The following is a 21546-nucleotide window of genomic DNA, read 5'->3' as shown; positions in this document are numbered from 1 at the left end:
CAAACAACATAATCAATTTTGTAATAGTTTACCTATCATATCTATTGTAGAAAAAAAATAAGAAGTAGGAAAAGAAAGGTTTTCATGATGAATGAAATGGGTCTCTTCTCTGCTCTACTGTTCCCCTGGCTCCAAGTCCTCTTCAAAGTTCCCTACCTGGCCAGGGAATCTTCCCTTTAGAGACCAATCCCACACCAGGAAGTAGGGGAGAGGAAACCCCAGGGCATGCTGGGGGATGTAGTTCCCCAATGTACAATTTTTCTTAAAGGCAAACATCCCCCCCATCTGTTTGGAGACCAGTCTCCTCAATGGAGCCTGTAAACACAACCAATCTAAAGATACATACAGTTTTTAAGGGGAATATACAACAAATAGGGGATAAGGAAATGAAAGAGAAAAGAATAATACCAATTAGGGGGCAGTCTTCTTTTGCACAACTTAATGCATTCAACAAAAATGCATTTAACAAAATAAATGCATTTAACAAAACAAAGGCATTTAACTGACCAAAGTTCTATTCATCACATCATAAGGTTTCCTCAGCACCTTTTGGAGCAACATGTTGTCTCTACAGGCATCTGTATTGTATATTCTGCAAGGAGTTCACTTTCTGGGCAGGTGTCTTTCTAAGTATACACACATGCACATGTAATGTATACAAATCACTGTATTCTATGTAAATTGAATATTCCTATACATATACATGCCATCTCCAGGTATCATGTGCAAAAAATCCCTTGGCTAGATGCTGAAGAGGCAAAGATGTTTTAAGCCTCTATTCTCAAGGAGCTTATAATGGATTTAGGGGATAGATGTATGCAAGAGTAACAAGAAAAGGAGGACAGATAAGAAGTCTTCAGAGGGCAGGGAAACTCAGTCTCCAACACCCTATCCCCACTGACTGAGCTGAGAACTACTGTTGTAGGAATCCTCCTGACTTCAATCCCAGGGTGAAGGTTGCTACCACTACAGAATACCTTGATAACAGGGCAGGACGCACAGCTACCTTCAGCCTTCATATCTTCACCTTCACCTTCAGTTTCTTTTGCCAGCTAAGGAATATCTGACCTCAGGGCTATTTAATATTCCTTCTGCCTAATCAAGTCAATCAGCATAGCAGAGGAGAAACCCCTTCAGGAAAAAAATAGCCTAAACCCACAGATCGAGCAAATAACCAGAGGAGCAAAATGCCAATGCCCCAACTGGCAACACTTACAAATGTTATAGCCAAATTCAAGAACTACCAGACCAAGGAAAAGATACTACAACCTACTAAGAAGAAACTATTCAGATATCATGGAACCACAGTTAAAATAACACAGGACATGGCTGGATCCACACTGAAGGACCTCAAGGCATGGAATATGATATTCTGGATTGCAAGGGAACTTAGTTGATAACCAAGAATCAACTACCCAGCAAAATTGACTATATTCTTTCAGGGGAAAGTATGGTGATTTAACAAAACAGAAAACTTCCAAACATTCCTAAAGAAAAGACCTGACTTAAACAGAAAATATGATGCCTGTATTTTAGTTTAAAAACCAATATTTTTTTATTTTTTGTTTGGGATTGTATTTTAATATGAAATCCAAGAATTTTTATTTCATTCCAGAAAAGATCTTCAAGAAAGAAGCTTGCTAACTCCTAAATCCAGAGAATGAACTGTTGCAGAAATAAGCCAGAAAACCCACACTACATCAAGAAGATCAAGAATGAACTTTGGATATGGTTTATTGAACTGAAATTTGATTGAACATTTATTGTAAATGTATACATTTATGCCAAAAGGGACTGCCCCTAATTTGGCTTTCAGTCAATGCACCTAGCAAAACATTTGTTTTGCTTTCTTTCCTTTCTATTCCTCCCTCACTACTCTAAATTCCTCTTAGAAAATTGAATATTGTATGAATCTGTAGTTAGAAGTGTGTTTAGGACTACAAGATGATTATGTTAAATGATCAATGGGGAAACTAGTCTCCCAATGATCATCAAGGGGGATTGCGAAACTTAAAATTTCTCAGACTTTACCTTGGAACATTTGGTTAAGGTTATTCCCCATTTAAACAATGGAGGTGCTTGATCAGGAATGTATTGGGAACTTTAAAATTACTCCACCCATACTTAGGCATACCTTAGGGGAAGATAAAGTTGTAAAACTCCTTACTGAACAATGAAAAAGTACTTAACTCATACTTATTGTGAGGCCAAAACCTTAAGCTAGGTCTATTTTTAGATCTAATACAAAGGGGTGCTAAGTACCTATGAAGGTCAAATTAATCACTAAAAGGTCAGGCAACTTACAAGGGGCAAGTTTAACAAAGAGGTGTGAAGTACTCAGAAGATATAATCTACCCAGAGAAAGTGAGAACTAAAAACTAATAATGGGCAGTCATAGGAAAAGCATCTACTTTGATTGGTAGACACAAAAATTTAGGGGAGGTGACACAAGAGAAATTTTTCTTTAAAAGGAAGGAGCTGGAGGGCTCTGGAATTAATTCAGCCTTGAAAGCTTAATTGGAGGTCAGGAGTCAGAGCTGGATCTCAGAACTCAGTTCAGGAGTTGAGGATTTCAGTGAAGAATTGGAGTTTTGCTTGGGACAAAATCTTGTGGTGAGTGATTAAAGACTGACTTAGTTTCTCTCTTAAAGAGAAAGGCCTAGGCCCTAGCCTTTTTCCTACTATTTCCTATTACTCTGTCTCTTTCCCTTCCCTTAATTCCTTCATTCATATTAATTAAAATCTCCATAAAACCCAGCTGACTTGGGTATTTCATATTTGGGAATTTTTCCCGTGGCGACCACTTATTTTTTATTTAAACCAAGACACTAAAAATTATCTTTAACAGTTTGGGCATTTCAAGTCTTGAAACCCACATTTTTGTGGTCACATGCCTAAACAAAGAACTCAAGAGAATCACCAAAAATAATTAAGAAAGGGGAAATATTTAAGGAACCTAATAAGTTTAAATGATTTGTATTAATATAAGAAAAATGACATTGGTAACTCTTAAAATTTGTTATTATCATTAGAGTAGTTAGCAGTATACTTATAGGATACAATGACAAATTGTATAGGATGATATGTCAAAAACATATATATAAAACTTGGGGTCAGGGAGGAGTCAAGATGGCAGCTTAGCAAGCAGCAAAAGTTCAGACCTCATCGAAGACCCTTCCTTACCAATACAGACTGAATGCTCCTAGGGCACCAAAATTCAATCTGAACAATAGGACAGAAGGGGGGAACCCTCCTTCTGGACTCAAATAAAAAGGTATGCCCCCCCCAAAAAAGCCAGAATCTGAGAATACTCAGGGCTAAGGGGAAGGCAGAGGGAAGGTCCCAGGACCCCTCCCCCACAACCCAGAGGGCTGAGCCCCCAGCAGCAGCGGGAACGTCTGATCGGGCAAAGGTGCTGGTTTGCAGGGTCTAACTTGGGAGCAGCGGGCGCCGGGCTCGCAGCATCCAGCTTGGACAGCAGGGAGGAAGCCAGGGAGAGACAGGGCCATGCTGGGTCCCTCTATCGGTCTCCAGTCTCACCCTTGCCTCAGGCACATCCAGACCAATCCAGTTGAACTAATCCCATCAGAACTCCTCAGAGTTTAGGGAGGTGGGCAAAGGCACTTGGGGACAGTGGAGAAGCAGCTGGAGAGAACTGGAGAGAGCCTGGGTGGCCCAGCCTTCCAGGAGTCTTCAGAGCCTAAGTGCTTCATACCACATACAGCCCAACCCACTTGAACTCAATCCAATCAAAAGCCTCCAGAGGACAGGGAAGCTAACATTCCTCCCCTAGAGACTGTACCAAGAGATCTGACAAAGCTCCAAGAGGGGAGACTGACAGCCCCAAAACCAAAACAAAATGAGAGGAGCAAGAGCACAGACAAATACGGGGAGCAAAGAAGGGGTAAACTCGAGCAAACAACAGAAAAAGAAGAAAGAAATTACAATAGACAGCTTCTGCACAGGTAATGAGCAAAGAGCGAATGAAACAGAAGGGGAGGACCCAGCAAAGAAAAAATCAGAAATCCCAGCGAATTGGATACAGGCTTTGGAAGAACTCAAAATGCAATTCAAAACACAATTAAGAGAGGCTGAAGACAATTGGGAAAAGAATTTTAAAACTAAGATAAGTCATCTGGAAACAGAAAATAGTGTCTTGAAAGCCAAAATCAACCAGCTGGAAAATGAGGCAAAGGAGATGAAAGATGAGGCAAAGCAGATGAAAGATGAGGTGAAGAAGATGAAAGATGACCTCCAAAGAAAATCAAACCAAAAGGAAAAGGACGACCAAAAAACTAAGGATGAAATCCAGTCTTTAAGAACCAGAATACAACAACTTGAATCGAGTGACCTCCCAAGACAGCAAGACACTATAAAACAAAACCAAAAGAATGAAAAAATTGAGGAAAATATGAAGCATATCATTCACAAAACAAAGGATTTAGAAAATCATTCAAGGAGAGACTACAATTTAAGAATTACTGGTCTACCAGAAGACCATGACAAAAGAAAAATCCTGGATATTATATTACAGGAAATTATTAAAGAAAACTGCCCTGAAATCCTTGAACAAGAGGGAAAAGTGGAGATTGATAGAATCCACAGATCACCTCCTGTACTTAATCCCCAACTGACAACACCCAGGAATGTTATAGCCAAATTCAATAACTATAAGACCAAAGAAAAGATATTACAAGCTGCCAAGAAGAAGTCATTCAGATACCAAGGAACCACAGTGAGGATAACTCAGGATCTGGCTGCATCCACACTGAAAAAAAGAAAGGCATGTAATACGATATTCCAGAAAGCAAGGGAACTAGGTCTACAACCAAGAATCAACTACCCAGCAAAACTGACTCTATTCTTACAGGGGAAAGTATGGTCATTCAACAAAATAGAAGAATTTCAAGAATTCGTAAAGAAAAGACCAGACCTGTGTAATGGGGAAATTTAAGGCTTCTGGGAGAAGGTTATAATATAGTAATGGTTACAAATGTGGCTACAAGATTTATATAATATTAACAATGGCCGCCAAGGAATTTACTTATGAAATTCCTAAAATGAAACACTCAAGTCAGAATGAGGTTTATGGAGGTTTAATCACACTGGGAGTAGGGAAAAGGTTAGGGAGAGAAGGAGAGAAGAGAAAAGGGAAAGAGGCTACTCAACCTCTGACCAAGGCAGAGGGAGTTTAGGCCTAAAGGCCCAGGTGGAAAGAACCAGTCCTTAACTCACGTGACCGATCTGAAGGAAAGCTGTCTGCGGGCGTCCTCTCTCTCCAAGCTCCTAACACCAACTCCCCCTAGCTCTCTCCACAGGAAGTTCCGCCAATCTCAGAGGCTGTTCCCTACCTCTCTTCCTGTGTCTCACAAATCCAATGGTTGGCTCTAGCTTGGCTTAGGACAGCCCAGGTGGGCAGTTAGTTATTTCTGATTAGTCATTGACTAGCGCATGCCCGTGTAGGTGGGTGTGCACAATTTTTGGGTGCTAGACCAAGATGGAGACTTTTAAAATTCACAATCCCCCCTGATGATGATTGGGAGACTAGTCTCCCCAATTGATCACTAAACATAAGCATACTGCACCCCAAAAATTTCTAACTATAAGTGTATACAAAAATTTTTTCTACCCACTAAGAGGAAAATTATAATAGTTGTAAATATGGGGAAATAGAGGAGAGAGAGAAAGACAGCAAACCAATGTTTTGCTGGGCGCATTGACAAAAGCCAATTAGGGGGCAGTCCCCTTTGGCATAAGAGTGTACATTCAAAAAAATGTTCAATCAACCACACCCCAAGGTTCATTCTGGATCTTCCTGTAGTGAAAAGGTTTAGATATCTTTCTGCAAACAGTTCATTCTCTGGATTCAGTTAGTTAGCAAGCTTCTTCTCTGGAGATTTCTCTCTCGAACAAAATTTAAATCTTGGAATTGATGAAATACAATCCCCCCTGAAGAAAGTGTTGAAAAAACACTGAGTCCAGCTGAGGATTCAAGTTTTAGTTGTGGGGGTGTGTGAGTTAATTCAAAAGAAAAACAACAAAACAAGATGAAAATAAAATCAAAAGAAAAAGGGAAAAAATTAAGGGAAAAAAATATAAACCCTTTACATATGCATATTTATATTAAAGAAGAATTCAAAATCAGTATCAAAATTCAAAAAATCTATGTATACAAAATTTTAGAAAGCAAGAATAAAAAAAAAATTTTTTTTTTCCACAGGCCCCTGTATTAGGGTCCAGTTAAGTAATTTCTAATCCCACAAGTCTGTAGGACAGAATGCAGCATATTTTACTTCCCCATTTGCAGCCAAGGCTACAGGAAGTTGCCATACTATAGGAGAGAAAAAAAAGGACCAGATTCTTATTTTATATCTAGGGAAGTGTCATTCCCTCGTCTGATTTTACCTTCGTTCTCAGGGATGGATGGAGCCAGGATGGTAGCCAACCTTAGGTACTTGTCTGTAGGTATTTTCACGAAGAGTGTGGATACAGGGAAGGCCTACATCTTAACGTCTGTCAAGTGTCGCAACCCCGAGTCTCACACTAGGTTCAAGTCCTTAGTATTGGCTTAGAAATGCATTAAGTCTTCCTGGATTGGTCTTTGATTTTTAGACCTGTGAGCTCTTTTGGCATTATCCAGGTTATATCTGTGCTCCTTGTTTGATCTCATATCTAGAATCAGACACAAACATTAATCATAGTCCCACAACAATTATCAATAAATGGCAGGTTCCCATAGTCTAAAGCTGTTTGGGTGCGTATTAATAATAACAACAAGTATATATATTTTTAAACTAATATTGTAGAATAAAAATTAATATTGATCATATGTACCTAAAGTACATAGAAATGAGAAAAAGGGAAAAAAATAAAATAATGTAAAAATAATAATAATAATAAAATAAGGAAAAGAGAAAAAAAAGGAAAAAAGGAAAAAAATTAAATTTAGGAATTCAATGTGTCAAAAGCAGAATAAAACAGTTCCACTTGTCAATGTATAGTTATCTCCAATGCATGTATAGGATAGAGTCAATCAGTCTCAACAGAAGATGCTCTCTTTACATGAGAACAGTGAATCCAAGAGTCCTTTTCTCCAACCTTTATAGATGTTGGAGTAGTTAACAATATTTGGAATGGTCCTTCCCATGAAGGTTCAGTTGCTCCAGTACGCTTGAAATTCTTAATATACACGTTGTCTCCTGGGTTCAGGTCGTGAAGTGAGAAGTCTAGTGGTCCAGCTTGTATTGCAGCTCCGGATTCATGTAGCTCACGCAGTTTGTGCTGTAATTCCTGTATATAGGAAGCAATAGTAGTATCTCCCCCTAATAGCGATGTATAAGCCGGGGAGAAAGGCTTAGCCTGTATAGGCGGATGTCCAAAAAGCATCTCAAATGGTGAAATATGTAAGTCTCCTCTAGGCCTGCTTCTAAGATAAAATAGGGCCAAAGGGAGAATTTCAGGCCATTTTAAATGGGTCTCAGTGCATAATTTTCCAATCATAGTCTTAAGTTCTTTATTCATCCTCTCCACTTGGCCTGAGCTCTGGGGGTGATATGGAACATGGAATTTGGGAGTTATCCCCAAGCAAGAATATATCTGGTTTAAGACAGAATCGGTAAAATGACTCCCTCTATCGGAGTCAATACGTGCTGGTAGGCCAAAGCGAGGAATAATTTCTTTTAAAAGCACCTTAGCAACAAAAGCTGCTGTGGCTCGGGCTGTAGGAAATGCTTCCGGCCATCTGGTCAGTTGGTCTACAACGACCAAACAAAATTTATATTGTCCAGCCTTTGGCATCGTTATAAAATCTATCTGCAGGTGCTCAAAAGGTGTGTAAGCCAGAGGACGTCCACCAAAGGCTTTACCACGAAAGGCATGTTGGTTATATGCCTGGCAGGTAGGGCAGGATGAACACACTTTAGAGGCTATGGTAGTTATACCAGGGGCTATCCATACTCTCTTAACAGAGTCCACGATGCCCTGGGTACCAAAATGACCATTTTTATGAATAGATTGGCAAATTTGGTTATAGAAACTTCTAGGGAGCAGGGGTTTTCCTTCAGATGACACCCATACTCCATTAATTTGTTTTGCTTTAAATTTTTGTTTCCATTTTTCCACTTCCTTTTCATTATAGGAGAGTGATAAATTTAAATTATCAGTGGTTGTTAATGTTAAAATTAATCCAGGTCCTTCTATGGCTGCTAGTTTTGCAGCGGCATCTGCTCGGTCATTTCCTCTAGAGACAGGGTCTGAGCCACCTGTATGGGCAGAGCAATGAACTACAGCTAGGGCTTTAGGCAGTTTGAGAGCAGAAAGAACTTCATTAATAATTTCTGCATTAGCTATGGATTTTCCAGCTGAGGTTAAAAATCCTCTCTGGAGCCATAGCATCCCGACTGAGTGACAAATGCCAAAAGCATATCTAGAATCCGTATAAATTGTTGCCTTTTTATCCTTGGCAATTATACAGGCATGTTTCAGAGCTATGAGCTCTGCTCCTTGAGCGCTAATGTTAGAAGGTAGTGAAGCTGACCATTCAGTGGCAAATTCTGAGACTACGGCAGCTCCAGTGTAACGTATGCCATCCCTCATAAAAGAGGAACCATGGGTAAATAAAATCAGATCTGCATTGTCTAAGGGAGTGTCCAAGAGATTATCTCGAGGCTTTTCTGCCATGGACACTAATGTTTCACAGTTATGTAGTGGTTCTCCTGAAGTAGGTAAATCTGGAAGCAAGGTGGCAGGGTTAAGAGTTGAACAGCGTTTCAAGGTAATATTTTCACTATTTAATAAGGTTATTTCATACCTTGTAATTCTCTGATCCGAGAATGCCTGTGTTCTATGTTTTACCAATAATGCTTCAATCTCATGTGGGCACATTATTGTTAATGGACATCCCAATACTAAATCAACGGTTTTTGTTACTAGTAAGGCTGTAGCAGCTACTCCTCTAAGGCATGGTGGTGCTCCTGCTGCTACTGGGTCTAGTTGGGCAGAATAATAGGCAATTGGGCGCTGAGAAGGTCCCAAAGTCTGAGTTAAAACGCCTGAGGCTACTCCTCTTCGCTCATGTACATATAAAGTAAATGGCTTGTTGTAATTTGGGATGCCTAGAGCAGGGGCAGATAAGATAGCCTTTTTTAGCTCTGATAGAGCTGACAGGTGTTCAGGCTCTAATTTGAGGGGTTCAGGGACTACATCCCTTGTTAGTGCTATAAGAGGTTTAGTAATTTCCCCATAACAAGGAATCCATTGTCTGCAAAACCCTGTTGCTCCCAGAATTGCTCTTAACTGTTTTTTAGTGGTAGGAGCACTCAATTTTTGAATATTCTCAATTCGCTTGGGAGAAATAGAGCGGGCACCAGCTGTCAGAATGAACCCCAAATATTCTACTTTGGGGAGACACCACTGAACTTTGTCCTTCGAGATCTTATGACCTCTTTTGTGCAATTCCAAAAGAAGGTGTTTGCTATCTTCTTGACATGTTTTTGCATCTGTTGAAGCCAAGAGTAGATCATCTACATATTTGATTAATTTGCTATTTTTAAATGTTATATTGTCTGTGTCTTGGCTCAAAATTTGCTCAAATAAGCTCGGACTTTCGACATAACCCTGTGGCAGCCGACACCAGGTATATTGTGAGCCCTTCCAGGTGAAAGCAAAAATATGTCTGGAGTTTTCATGTATTGGTATTGAAAAAAAGGCTGAACACAAGTCTACTACTGTAAAGTATGTAGCTGTGCTAGGAATAGATGAAATAATAGTATGTATGTTAGAAACTACGGAGTGTCTCTTTATAACGTGATTATTTACTGCCCTTAGATCCTGTATAAATCTATAGATGTGCTTGCCATCGGGCCCTTTTTTTGGTTTTTTAATTGGTAGGATGGGCGTGTTGTATTCAGATTTGCAAGGGATTATTATTCCCTGTTCTATTAATGAGTTAATAACTGGTGTAATACCCTCAATTGCCTCCTTTGAGAGGGGATACTGAGGGATAGAAGGAGGTGGGCTAGATTTAGTTTTTATCTGCACAGGAACAGCAGATTTAAGCAAGCCTACATCAGAAGAAGATGTGGCCCAAAGAGACTCAGGTATATCTTTAGGTATTTCAAAAATGGAAGGCTCTTTTGCGTCCTGGTTTTCCGAGAGAAGTACAGGGAGTAATTTTAAAGATTCCTCTGGTACTTCTAATGATAATGAGCCATCTGGGGAGCAGGTTATTGTGGCTCTGAGTTTGCATAGAAGGTCCCTCCCCAGCAAATTTAAAGGGGAGTCAGGCATCAAAAGGAAAGAGTGTTGTACCTCTAGGGGTCCTACAGACACCATTCTAGGAGGAAGTCTTTTAACTCTTTGGGTTATTCCTGATACTCCCATTACATTCTCTGAGCCAATAGAATAACATTGTAAATCAGGTTTTCTCTTCAATACAGACCAGGAAGCTCCGGTGTCTAATAGACAATCATAATAGGTGTTACCCACCTTTAAGGTAACATGGGGTTCATTAGTATGGGGAGGGCAGTGGATAGGGACAACGGGTAGTAGGACATCAGGGTCCGGGAAATCAAAGGTTGTATCCTCTGATTCCTGTGCCCTAGCCCCCCCCGGGCACCATCATTGTGTTTGGGATATTCCTTGGGCACCCCCCTGAAGGGCACCTCTCTGAGAGTCATTAGTACCTCGAGTAATTTTTGGACGAGCGCCATTTCTCATATATTGTTGAGTATTATCATTAAAATTTTCTTCAATTTGAGCATTGTCATTAATTTCCCAATTCCTATTTCTATAATTCTGGTTTCTAAAGTTCTTATTTCTATATTCATTATAGTTATTATTTCTAAAACTATTATTAAACTGTGTATTCCTTCCAAACATCTTAAGAAAGGTTCTACATTCCATCATTTTGTGGCCCTTCTTCTCACAGAAGTGGCAAGTAATGGATTGATAATTGGATTTCTGGAGAGGGGCAATTGTCGTTGGTTCATTACCCTGCCCACTTTCTAATTTAGTTATCCTATCTATTAAATATCTCATTTTTTTCTTCATTTCCTCCATGTCATCATCATTTTCTTTCTCCTTTTCTTCGTTTCCCTTTAAAACATATATAGCTGTTTTTCGCAATTCTTCAAGGTCCATATCTGACCATCTTGGGCATTGTGTTTTGAAATAATTTTTAATTGCTTTGCAAGAATTGTTTACAAAGATTCTTCTAGCTTGTCTTATACTACTCTCTTTAGTTAAGTCCCAATCTAAGTATCTGTCCCCAAACTCGATAATTCTGTCCATAAATCTGGAGGGTGTTTCATTTTCCTTTTGCTTAATTTTTTCCAGTTCCATCCACTTATCTGTACTGTCCGCACATTCCTTCATGGACGTGAGGATGGCCTCTCTACAACGGTATAGTTGTAGATAATCCTCAGGATTGTTATAGTCCCTTCGTGGTCGCCAAACTGTAATGGGGAAATTTAAGGCTTCTGGGAGAAGGTTATAATATAGTAATGGTTACAAATGTGGCTACAAGATTTATATAATATTAACAATGGCCGCCAAGGAATTTACTTATGAAATTCCTAAAATGAAACACTCAAGTCAGAATGAGGTTTATGGAGGTTTAATCACACTGGGAGTAGGGAAAAGGTTAGGGAGAGAAGGAGAGAAGAGAAAAGGGAAAGAGGCTACTCAACCTCTGACCAAGGCAGAGGGAGTTTAGGCCTAAAGGCCCAGGTGGAAAGAACCAGTCCTTAACTCACGTGACCGATCTGAAGGAAAGCTGTCTGCGGGCGTCCTCTCTCTCCAAGCTCCTAACACCAACTCCCCCTAGCTCTCTCCACAGGAAGTTCCGCCAATCTCAGAGGCTGTTCCCTACCTCTCTTCCTGTGTCTCACAAATCCAATGGTTGGCTCTAGCTTGGCTTAGGACAGCCCAGGTGGGCAGTTAGTTATTTCTGATTAGTCATTGACTAGCGCATGCCCGTGTAGGTGGGTGTGCACAATTTTTGGGTGCTAGACCAAGATGGAGACTTTTAAAATTCACACCTGAACAGAAAATTTGATGTCGAAGCACAGAACTCAAGAGAATCATCAAAAGGTAATTAAAAAAGAGGGGGGAAAAGAAAAACAAAAAAAATTTTTAAGAGACTCAATAAGTTAAAATGATATGTATCCCTGTAAGAAAAGAGGTCATTGGTAACTCTTAAAAACTGTTGTTATTAGCTGGGCAGCAAAAAGAAGTATACTTAGAGGGAACAGCAACAAACTGTATAGGATGAAAGGACAAGGCATAAATAGGTATATAGATATATGCATGCAAAAATACATACGCATGAGTATGCATATATATATATATACATATAACTAGAGCTTAAAAATAGGTTAATATTAAAAGAAATGGGAAAAGAAACAAATGGGGGTAAATTTATATGTAATAAAGAAGCTCATGGGGGGAGGGGGGAGAAAATCAATACACTGGAAGGGTAAAGAGGTCAGAGACAGGAAATACTCAACTTTTACGTGCTTTGAAAGTGACTCAAAGAGGGAAAAACCATCCAATCCATTGGGGGCAGAGAATAGATTTGCACCCTATAGCGGAGTAGAAGGGTAACAAACGGTCTGGTGGGGAGGGAAGCAGGACAAGAGAGGGAGGGAGCGGGGGTTAATTTTAGAAAGACTACAGGGAAAATAAGGGGGGGATAAATAGGGAGGGGGGTAGAAAGGGAAGTAAAATAAGGGTGGGAACAAGGGGGACTGTTCAAAAGCAAACATTGGTATAGAAGGAAATAGTGAAAGAAGAAAAGGCAGGTAAAGGAGCAGAAATCAAAATGCTGGGAAATACACAGCTAGTAATCATAACTCTGAATGTGAATGGAAGGAACTCACCCATAAAACGCAAGCTAATAGCAGAGTGGATTAGAGTTCAAAACCCTACCATATGCTGTCTACAAGAAACACATATGAGAAAGGTAGATACACAGAGGGTGAAAGTAAGAGGGTGGAGCCAAATCTATTGGGCATCAACTGACAAAAAGAAGGAAAAAATGCAAAGGAAGGAGGACTTGCAGTCACAGATCTCAAACTATACTATAAAGCAGTGGTTATCAAAACAATTCAGTACTGGCTAAGAGACAGAAAGGAGGATCAGTGGAATAGACTTGGCGTAAATGATCTCAGCAAGAGAGTTTATGACAAACCCAAAATGGGACAAAAATCCATTATTTGATAAAAACTGCTGGGAAAATTGGAAGACAGTGTGGGAGAGATTAGGTTTGGATCAACACCTCACACCCTACACCAAGATAAATTCAGAATGGGTGAATGACTTGAACATAAAGAAGGAAACTATAAGTAAATTAGGTGAACAGAGAATAGTATACCTGTTAGACCTTTGGGAAGGGAAAGATTTTAAAACCGAGCAAGACTTAGAAAGAGTCACAAAATGTGAAATAAATAATTCTGACTACATCAAATTAAAAAGCTTTTGTACAAACAAAACCAATGTAACTAAAATCAGAAGGGTAGCAACAAATTGGGAAATAATCTTCATCAAAACCTGACAAAGGTTTAATTACTCAAATTTACAGAGATAAATCAATTGTACAAAAAAATCAAGCCATTCTTCAATTGATAAATGGGCAAGGGACATAAACAGGCAGTTCTCAGCCAAAGAAATCAAAACTATTAATAAGCACATGAAAAAGTGTTCTACATCTCTTATAATCAGAGAGATGCAAATCAAAACAACTCTGAGGTATCACCTCACACCTAGCAGATTGGCTAACATGACAGCTATGGAAAGTAACGAATGCTGGAGGGGATGTGGCAAAGTAGGGACACTAATTCATTGCTGGTGGAGTTGTGAATTAATCCAACCATTCTGGAGGGCAATTTGGAACTATGCCCAAAGGGTGATAAAAGACTGTCTGCCCTTTGATCCAGCCATAGCACTACTGGGCTTGTACCCCAAAGAGATAATAAGGAAAAAGACTTCTACAAGAATATTCATAGCTGCACTCTTTGTGGTGGCCAAAAATTGGAAAACGAGAGGATGCCCTTCAATTGGGGAATGGATGAACAAATTGTGGTATATGTTGGTGATGGAATACTATTGTGCTAAAAGGAATAATAAAGTAGAGGAATTCCATGGAGACTGGAACAACCTCCAGGAAGTGATGCAGAGCGAAAGGAGCAGAACCAGGAAAACATTGTACACAGAGACTGATACATTGTGGTACAATCGAAGGTAATGGACTTCTTCATTAGTGGCAATGCAGTGTCCCTGAACAATCTTCAGGGATCTAAAAAACAATATCCACAAGCAGAAGATAAACTGTGGGAGTAAAAATACCGATGAAAAGCAACTATTTGACTACAGGGGTGGAGGGGATATGACTGAGGAGAGACTCTAAATGAATACTCTAATGCAAATACCAACAACATGGAAATGGGTTTGAATCAAGAACACATGTGATACCCAGTGGAATTGTGCGTGGGCTATGGGAGAGGTGGTGGGAGGGAGAAAGGGAAGAAAAGAAAATGATCTTTGTTTCCAATGAATAATGTTTGGAAATGACCAAATAAAAATTTAAAAAAGGAAAAAAAATAAAATAAAACTGGGGGTCAAATGTGGATAACACTAAGAGAAATGAGAAAAGAGATAAAATGGGGTAAATATATATTGCATAAAGAAGTGCCTGCTGGCAGATTGGGAGAAGATCAATACAATTGAAGGGTAAAGGATATTGGAGAAAGGCTCCAAGAAAATTTTAATCATTACAGTGGGAAGGGTCATAAAGGCTCAAATGGAAGGAAAACCTACAACTCCAAATTCAATCATCATCATCACAATCAACATCAACATCATCATCAATATCAACATCATCAACATCTCAATATCATCAACATCATCAACATCCACATCAACATCCACATCAGCATTGCCAACATCATCATCATCAACTTTAGTGTCATCAACATCAACATCATCATCAACAAAAATCATCAACATATTCAACATCAACATCATCAGTGTCATTAACATCAATATCAACAACATCAACATCATCAACATGGACATTAACATCATCATCATCAACAACAACAACAACAACCACACCATTAACATCAACATCATAATCATCAACATAATCAACATCTACAACAACATCATCATCATCAATATCATCATCATCAACATTAACATCAACAACAGCATCTATATCAACACCATCATCAACATCAACATCATCATCAATAATATCAACATCATCAAAAACAATAACATCATCAACATCTACATCATCCTCATTAACAAGAACACCATCAACACCACCAACACCATCATCATCTACAACACCCTCATCATCAACAACAACAACACCATCAACATCATTATGTGAAGATGGATTAACTCTCTCCTGCTTTCTTTTTTCTTCAATCACCAGAACCATATACACTCCTGCTTTAAGCTTAAGTGGGGGGTCTGCAACCCGCAATCTAAAATGGGTGACAACTCAGAAATAATTGTCTTTATTTTGTGTACTCTTTATTCCTTGATTTCTAATAACCATTAATAAACTTTGTAAAATATAATATTTTATTATTGAGATTTAATTTTAATTTTTATAGTTACCAGTATTAATGATTTTTTGATTTTGTACTAATATGTTTAAAATATCCATTTGTTCTAACATTAATGTATACTAAAAAGCTTTAGACTATGGAAATCTGCTATTTATTGATAAATGGGATGATACTGTGATTAATGATTGTGTCTCATTCAAAGAGAAGGGAACAAAGGAGCCATTTTACCATATCATGAATTCAGAGAGAGCTGCAGTACAAACAGGACTTATAGACTTTGCACTTCATGACTAAAACCCAGAAGACAAGGTATATGTAAAGAACTTCCAGCATACTGCAGCAATTCAGCCTTCCTGGAAATGTTCATTTCAAGTATTATTAACCACTCCAAAAGCTATCAAGATCCAAGAAAAGGCTCTTGGATTCATTGTTCACATGTAAAGAGAGCAGCTTCTATTGAAACTGATAGGCTATATCCCATAACTCAACCATGTATCCCAAATTGATCCAAATGTTGGTCAATACCCTTTTGGGGGATCTCAAATGGGATTGTATAATGGCCATGAAATCCAAAATGTAAAAATTTTTGAGAAAATTTTCAGGATATGGAGCTTTGATGAATTTCAATTAATAATATGAATTGTTTGAAGAATGATGCCATGAAGATGCCTGAAGAAACCTCCACAGCATAAGGAGATCCAGTATGAGCTTTGGAGTATAACTGATTGAACTGTGGGGAGTTGAACACAAGTATTTTGAATGTAAACTTTTATGTTAAAGAGAACTGCCCCCTAATTGTATTATTGTCAGTGAGCCTAGCAAACATAGATTTGCTCTCTCTTCCTATCTCTCATTTTCCTCTTATCTCTAACTATTGTAATTTCTGATTATGTAAAATGATTCATTGGGGAGACTAGTCACTCAACAAATCATAGGGGGGATTGTAAAAGGAAATTCTTTGTTCTCTCTGAATCTACACTTGTGAAAGGGAATCCTTTATTCCCTTTGTCTGTTTTTGAGTTAACACTAACTAAAATACCACTACTTAGATTAGGAAGACAAGATTAACTCTTCTTTGTCTACTTTTTAGTTGAATCAACAAAAATCCAACACCCTACTTAGTACTAGATGAGAAGCTAGCAAAGTAATTAGAGAACTCACAAGTGTATTACAGAACTCCACCCTTTTAACTCACTCCCAAAATTGTGAATCCTATGATCAGAGTTTGTACCCTCAGAAACTCAATCAGCCAAGAATCTGTGAACCCTTTTGATAAGTACTCACCATTCCAGAAGGTGAGAACTGGTTCCCATAAAAACTGCCCCTTGGCAGTGATAGAAAATTTGAAAACTGTAATTGGCCCCTATGAAGAGGGGCAGGGACAAGAAATCACCATTAAAAAGCCATGAATCCTTCAGCTTGAAGTCTTGTGGAGATAGTCTCCTGGCTAGAGAAAGACTTTGAGTGAACTTAACTGGAGACTGCAGCTTAGATCATAGGCTTGGAGTTTGACTTCAACTTGGACTCTAACTCCTGTACTACTTTGTGGAGTGAGTGAAAGGCTGATTTATTTCCTTGTTTCTGGGGAGACTAGCTTTCATCTTGGGGGAGGCCCACTACCAGCCTTCCTCATTGAGAGCTAATTAATCTCTGCCTGGATTAAGATAGAATAGCTGACTTTTCTATCCCCTTCATATTTTTCTACTTTATTGCTTAACCTCTATTTTGTAAATGAATTTCTGACTCAATATATAATAAATATTGGCAACCACATAATTTCATAAAATTATTGCCCAACTATTAATTTTCACCTTAACACCACTGACATCACAATCCAGCCCTCTGTCCTGGCTAACAATGGCCCCTAAACGTATCACTCAGGGTCTGTAGACACTACTCTGCTAAAGCCAGACAAGACCAAACAGGGAGAGGAGAAAGGTGGCCTTTGACCTTCACAAACATTCATGGGCACCAAAGATGCAGGGGCTCCTTGCTGCCCAAACACAGAAGCAAAACAAAAACAGGCAACAGAGTCCACATCCAAGTTGCAGTGGAAGCCAAAGCCGAAGCTGGAGCCACAGTCCAAGCACCAATCCAAGCCCTTTTCCACCCAGGACTTATAACAGGACAGAACACTTCAGTAATCATCACTCCTCATCCCATGCCCAACCCCACACTCACTTCCACTATTCCTCTAACTCCAACCATCAGCACTCCAACAGTTGTCCTAACAGAAGGAAGGCAACAGGGCTAGCAAAAAGAATGGCCAAGAAAGGTCTGTCACCATACAGAAGGAAAAAACGAGCAGGTACTAGAGGGGCTAGCCCCTCCTTATATCCCCCTCTTTCTCTCCCACCCCTCTACCCCATTCCAAAGGGAGATCAGTCTCTCTCTAGTGGGGTGTAAAGAATGTGCAGGGCAGATGGATAATAACCCATCTTGACTGTGACTTAGAGTGTTTGGAGGAAATTAGTAGGAGATGAGGCAAGAAAGATCAGCTGGTGCCCAATTATAAGGGAGCCTTGAATTCCAGGCCTTGAATGGGTGGACTTTTTTTGGATGAGATAGCAGGACCCAATAGTGAAATCTCCAGACTTGGAGTTAAAAAGAGTTGGCTTCAAAACTCTCCTAAAATGTTTACTAACTTGGGTACTCTGAAAAAATCAGTTAACTTCTTTTGACCCCAATTTCCTCATCTGTAAAATGGGAATGATAACACACTTCACAGGACAGCTGTGAGGATCAATCCAATGGGAGGTGATATTGCTTGCAAACCTTTGCAGCCCTGGAAATATCGGTGGTTGTTACTCTAAGGCAATGGCGAGGCTCTGCAGATTTTAGTAGATGATCCCAAAGGTCACTTTAGCACAATGCTCTCATCTTACTGAGGAGGAAACTGAGGCCCAGGGAGATCAAATAATGTGTATGAAGACAGAAAGGACTAAATTCAAGAGCCAGGATGCTACCACATGTCTCTGCTGTCAAAGATCGGGGCCGAGGACCAAGTCCCCCTGTCCTCCCTCGGGAAGGCCCCTTGGCCAGTTGATTTTCCCAATACAGTTGGAGGAGGATTCCTTTTTCAAAACTAATTTTTGGAAGACTGGACTGCAACAAAGGAGCCAGGCCTGTGTGCTCCATGATGCCACCTCCTTCTCTCAGAAAGAAGCCACACTCAGGACACCAAACAGCATCTGGCATGTGTGCACACAGACTACCACCAGGGAGCAGCACATATTCTCAAAGGACCAGAGAGAACTAGAATTACAGCATGGAAGGAACCAGTCCCTGAACGAATGTATCTTCCACTCAAATATTTCTCATGACTCTACTTAGATAGGTTTGTAAAGTACCAAGTTGTTTAGCTGCTTCTCCCTGGTCTAAGGGCAAGATGACTACCCTCAGGCCTGGAGCTCTAGCAAATGCTATCTGACTTCTTCTCTTAAACAACAGTAGGTTTATCAAAGGTGATAATTGGGAGTTTGGGTAAGATGGTGGGCTAGGAAGTTGCCTGAGCTGCTAAAATCTATCTGTCTCAGATCCCTCTGACCCACAAGGGTTGCTTCAGTCTCCAGCAGAGATGGAACTCTGCTACCTTCCTTTCTATCCCTTTTTCACCAGTCCATCTAACTGCCTAGGTTGTGCCCACCAACGAAAAGTCTTTGATGAAGTACAAATCTGGTAGTTGGCTGAGGAAAATAGTGACCAGACTGATCAGGTCCCCAAAGTTCAGGTTGATGATAGCAGAGGTAACATAGCAGACTGAAGGTGTCCTATGGTAAGTGTAGTCTTCACAGGAGCCCAAAGATGTCCCTGAAATGAAGGAATTGCTGGCTGAAGCTCACAGGGACACAAGACCAAAGTAAGAGGTTTGAGATCTGGATTAGAGAGAGAGCCAAGTCCAACTGCTGTGACCATCTCACTCCTCCTTAACTCTCCCCCCTCCTCCTGGCTGTAAGCTAACTGTACCAGGACACTCCAACAGAATTCCAAATTCTCCTCTTGCATTCTGAGCAAAATCTGCTTTTTCTCACTCTGCCACATGCCACCTTTTCCTGCATTCTGATATTCCTGGATTTCACCTTCTGGGTCCAAACATAATGGCCTCTTCCCCTGGACTTTCTCCTGCTATTCCCCAGGTCTTAGTGTCCTCCTGTCATCTCAAGGCTTCCTTTCAAAATGCCCCATGATTTCATGTCCCCTCCCATTCTGTCCCCTCCTCAAGATGTGAAGCCCAGGGATGGGCACGGGATTCCCCTGGGGAAGGCACTGAGGGCAGGAAATCCTTGGCTTCCCTCCTGGGGGGACTGTGAGCACCCCCAGCAGCAGCCTGAGGTCCCCCTGAAGACATGGGGATTGTTATGGGGGCAAAGCAGAGCCCAAGATCATTCTAACAGCAGACAGGCTCTAATGGGGAGCCAGGCAGACTCCAAGGGCAAGTTGAGAAGCAGCCCGGCTAAAGCAGAGACGCCCAGCATCATACGGAGGCCCAGAAGTGCTCAAAGACAGCGTGGCAAGGTGTGGAGAGAGCTGGGATAAATCTCTGAATGAATGGAGCAAGATGGCGGCAGGGCTGCCCCCTCCCAAGAGACTGCCCTGGAGGAGCTCCTCATCCAATCAGTCCACTTCTTTGTGTTTCTGTAGAAAGTGGCCGATGGGCTGTCCTCGGGTCCCCAGGTTACATATTGGGTGTTGCCTGTTGGCACTTCTGCCCCCTGACCTGAACCTTTCCCAGGAGCAGCTCCTCCCCAACAGAGGTTCTCTCGGGTACGGGCAGACACTCCCCAAAGGACAGCTTGGCTTCCAGACCGTTTCAGCCTCCACCAGTCAGAGAGTTTGGCTGGTGCCCAGCACAGGGGGCTCAGAGAGGTCATTCCTCAGGATGGGTCTCACTTCCTCCAGGCTAGGAAGACGCCAGGGCTCAGCTGCACAGAATGCAGAGGCTCAGGCAGGAGAGCCCCAGCAAGGGCCATCAAGGGTGCTGCTTCCTGCCTGTAGTCTCCCAGGGCTCCCTCCCAAGGCAGCTCATGGCAGCATGATTAAGCAGCAATCAATCAATCAATCAGAAATTGGAATTCCCTCCAATGGCCTCTCTTAGCAGGCTTGAATTTAATCCTGTTTTGGGTCCAAGGGTGCCCTTGGGGAAAGTGGGTTCTCAGAGTCTCTCCCAGCATGTCTATCAGCAAGGACAGTCAAGACCAGGAAAGGGTAGAGCCCCACCTAAAGGTGAGCAGCAAATCCCTACCAGGGGGGTGAAGCCTTGACCCCCAGGGTGCCTGTTGCTCCCATGGGGCAATGACCCATCCTGAATGAGTTAGATGCCCCTGGGGCTCAGTTCTGCTCTAGGACAGCCTGGTGGTCAGGACTGAACAGGGTTCCTCTGTCTGGAGCAGAGCCCCAAACCAAATGAAACCTGGTGGTGGGTAAGGACAGCAACCAGTTTCTCCCCATCTCCTAGGTGATCCCTGGCCCCAAGAAGTGGTCTCTCCCTGTGTCCTCCAGGAGGTGCCAGCAGGACACAAATGGCTCCACTGGGATCCCATCAACCTGATTCCTCCTAGCCAGAGGCAGGAAGATGCTCCTTGGGAAGATGCACCCACACCACACCTCTCTAAGAAGCCCTTTAATCAGCTGACCCAAAGGGGGGTCCAAGAGCACCTTGAGCAATGGGCCAGCCCTGGGAAATGGACCTCGGCTTCCAGGAGAGATCAGGGAATACACAGGGAGCCAGGCTAAGCTCCACAGACCAGGGGGAGAGGAAAGAGGGGGCTCACCACAAAGTTCCCCTCAGTGGTGCTGCCACACATGGCCCCAAAGGCCCAGACCCCCAGATCCTGCCACCCAGGGGCCCCTGTAGAAGCCTTCTCTACAGATGGAGCAGGGAGCTGTGCCCTCCCCTCGAGTACACATCAAGGATCCCATAGCTGAGACTGGACCGTGCCTGAGGCAGAGGAGGGCAGGGCACTGCTTT

General features: G+C 41.3%; 1 protein-coding gene across 1 annotated transcript in view; it reads left to right on the top strand.

Annotated features, from left to right (window-relative positions):
* Window positions 1–21546, top strand: part of LOC103102784 (uncharacterized) — an 84007-nt gene that overhangs the window by 41706 nt on the left and 20755 nt on the right. The window contains exons 7-8 of the mRNA XM_056826223.1: window positions 15208–15390; window positions 17486–17886. Of these exons, the coding sequence (XP_056682201.1) occupies window positions 15208–15390; window positions 17486–17886 (584 nt within the window). The remainder of the gene's footprint in view (window positions 1–15207; window positions 15391–17485; window positions 17887–21546) is intronic.

This window comes from Monodelphis domestica, chromosome 4 (assembly GCF_027887165.1).
Source record: "Monodelphis domestica isolate mMonDom1 chromosome 4, mMonDom1.pri, whole genome shotgun sequence".
In the NCBI taxonomy this organism is placed as follows: Eukaryota; Metazoa; Chordata; class Mammalia; order Didelphimorphia; family Didelphidae; genus Monodelphis; species Monodelphis domestica.
Note: the sequence above shows the minus strand (reverse complement) of the source record. Positions and strands in the feature narration are given on the sequence as shown.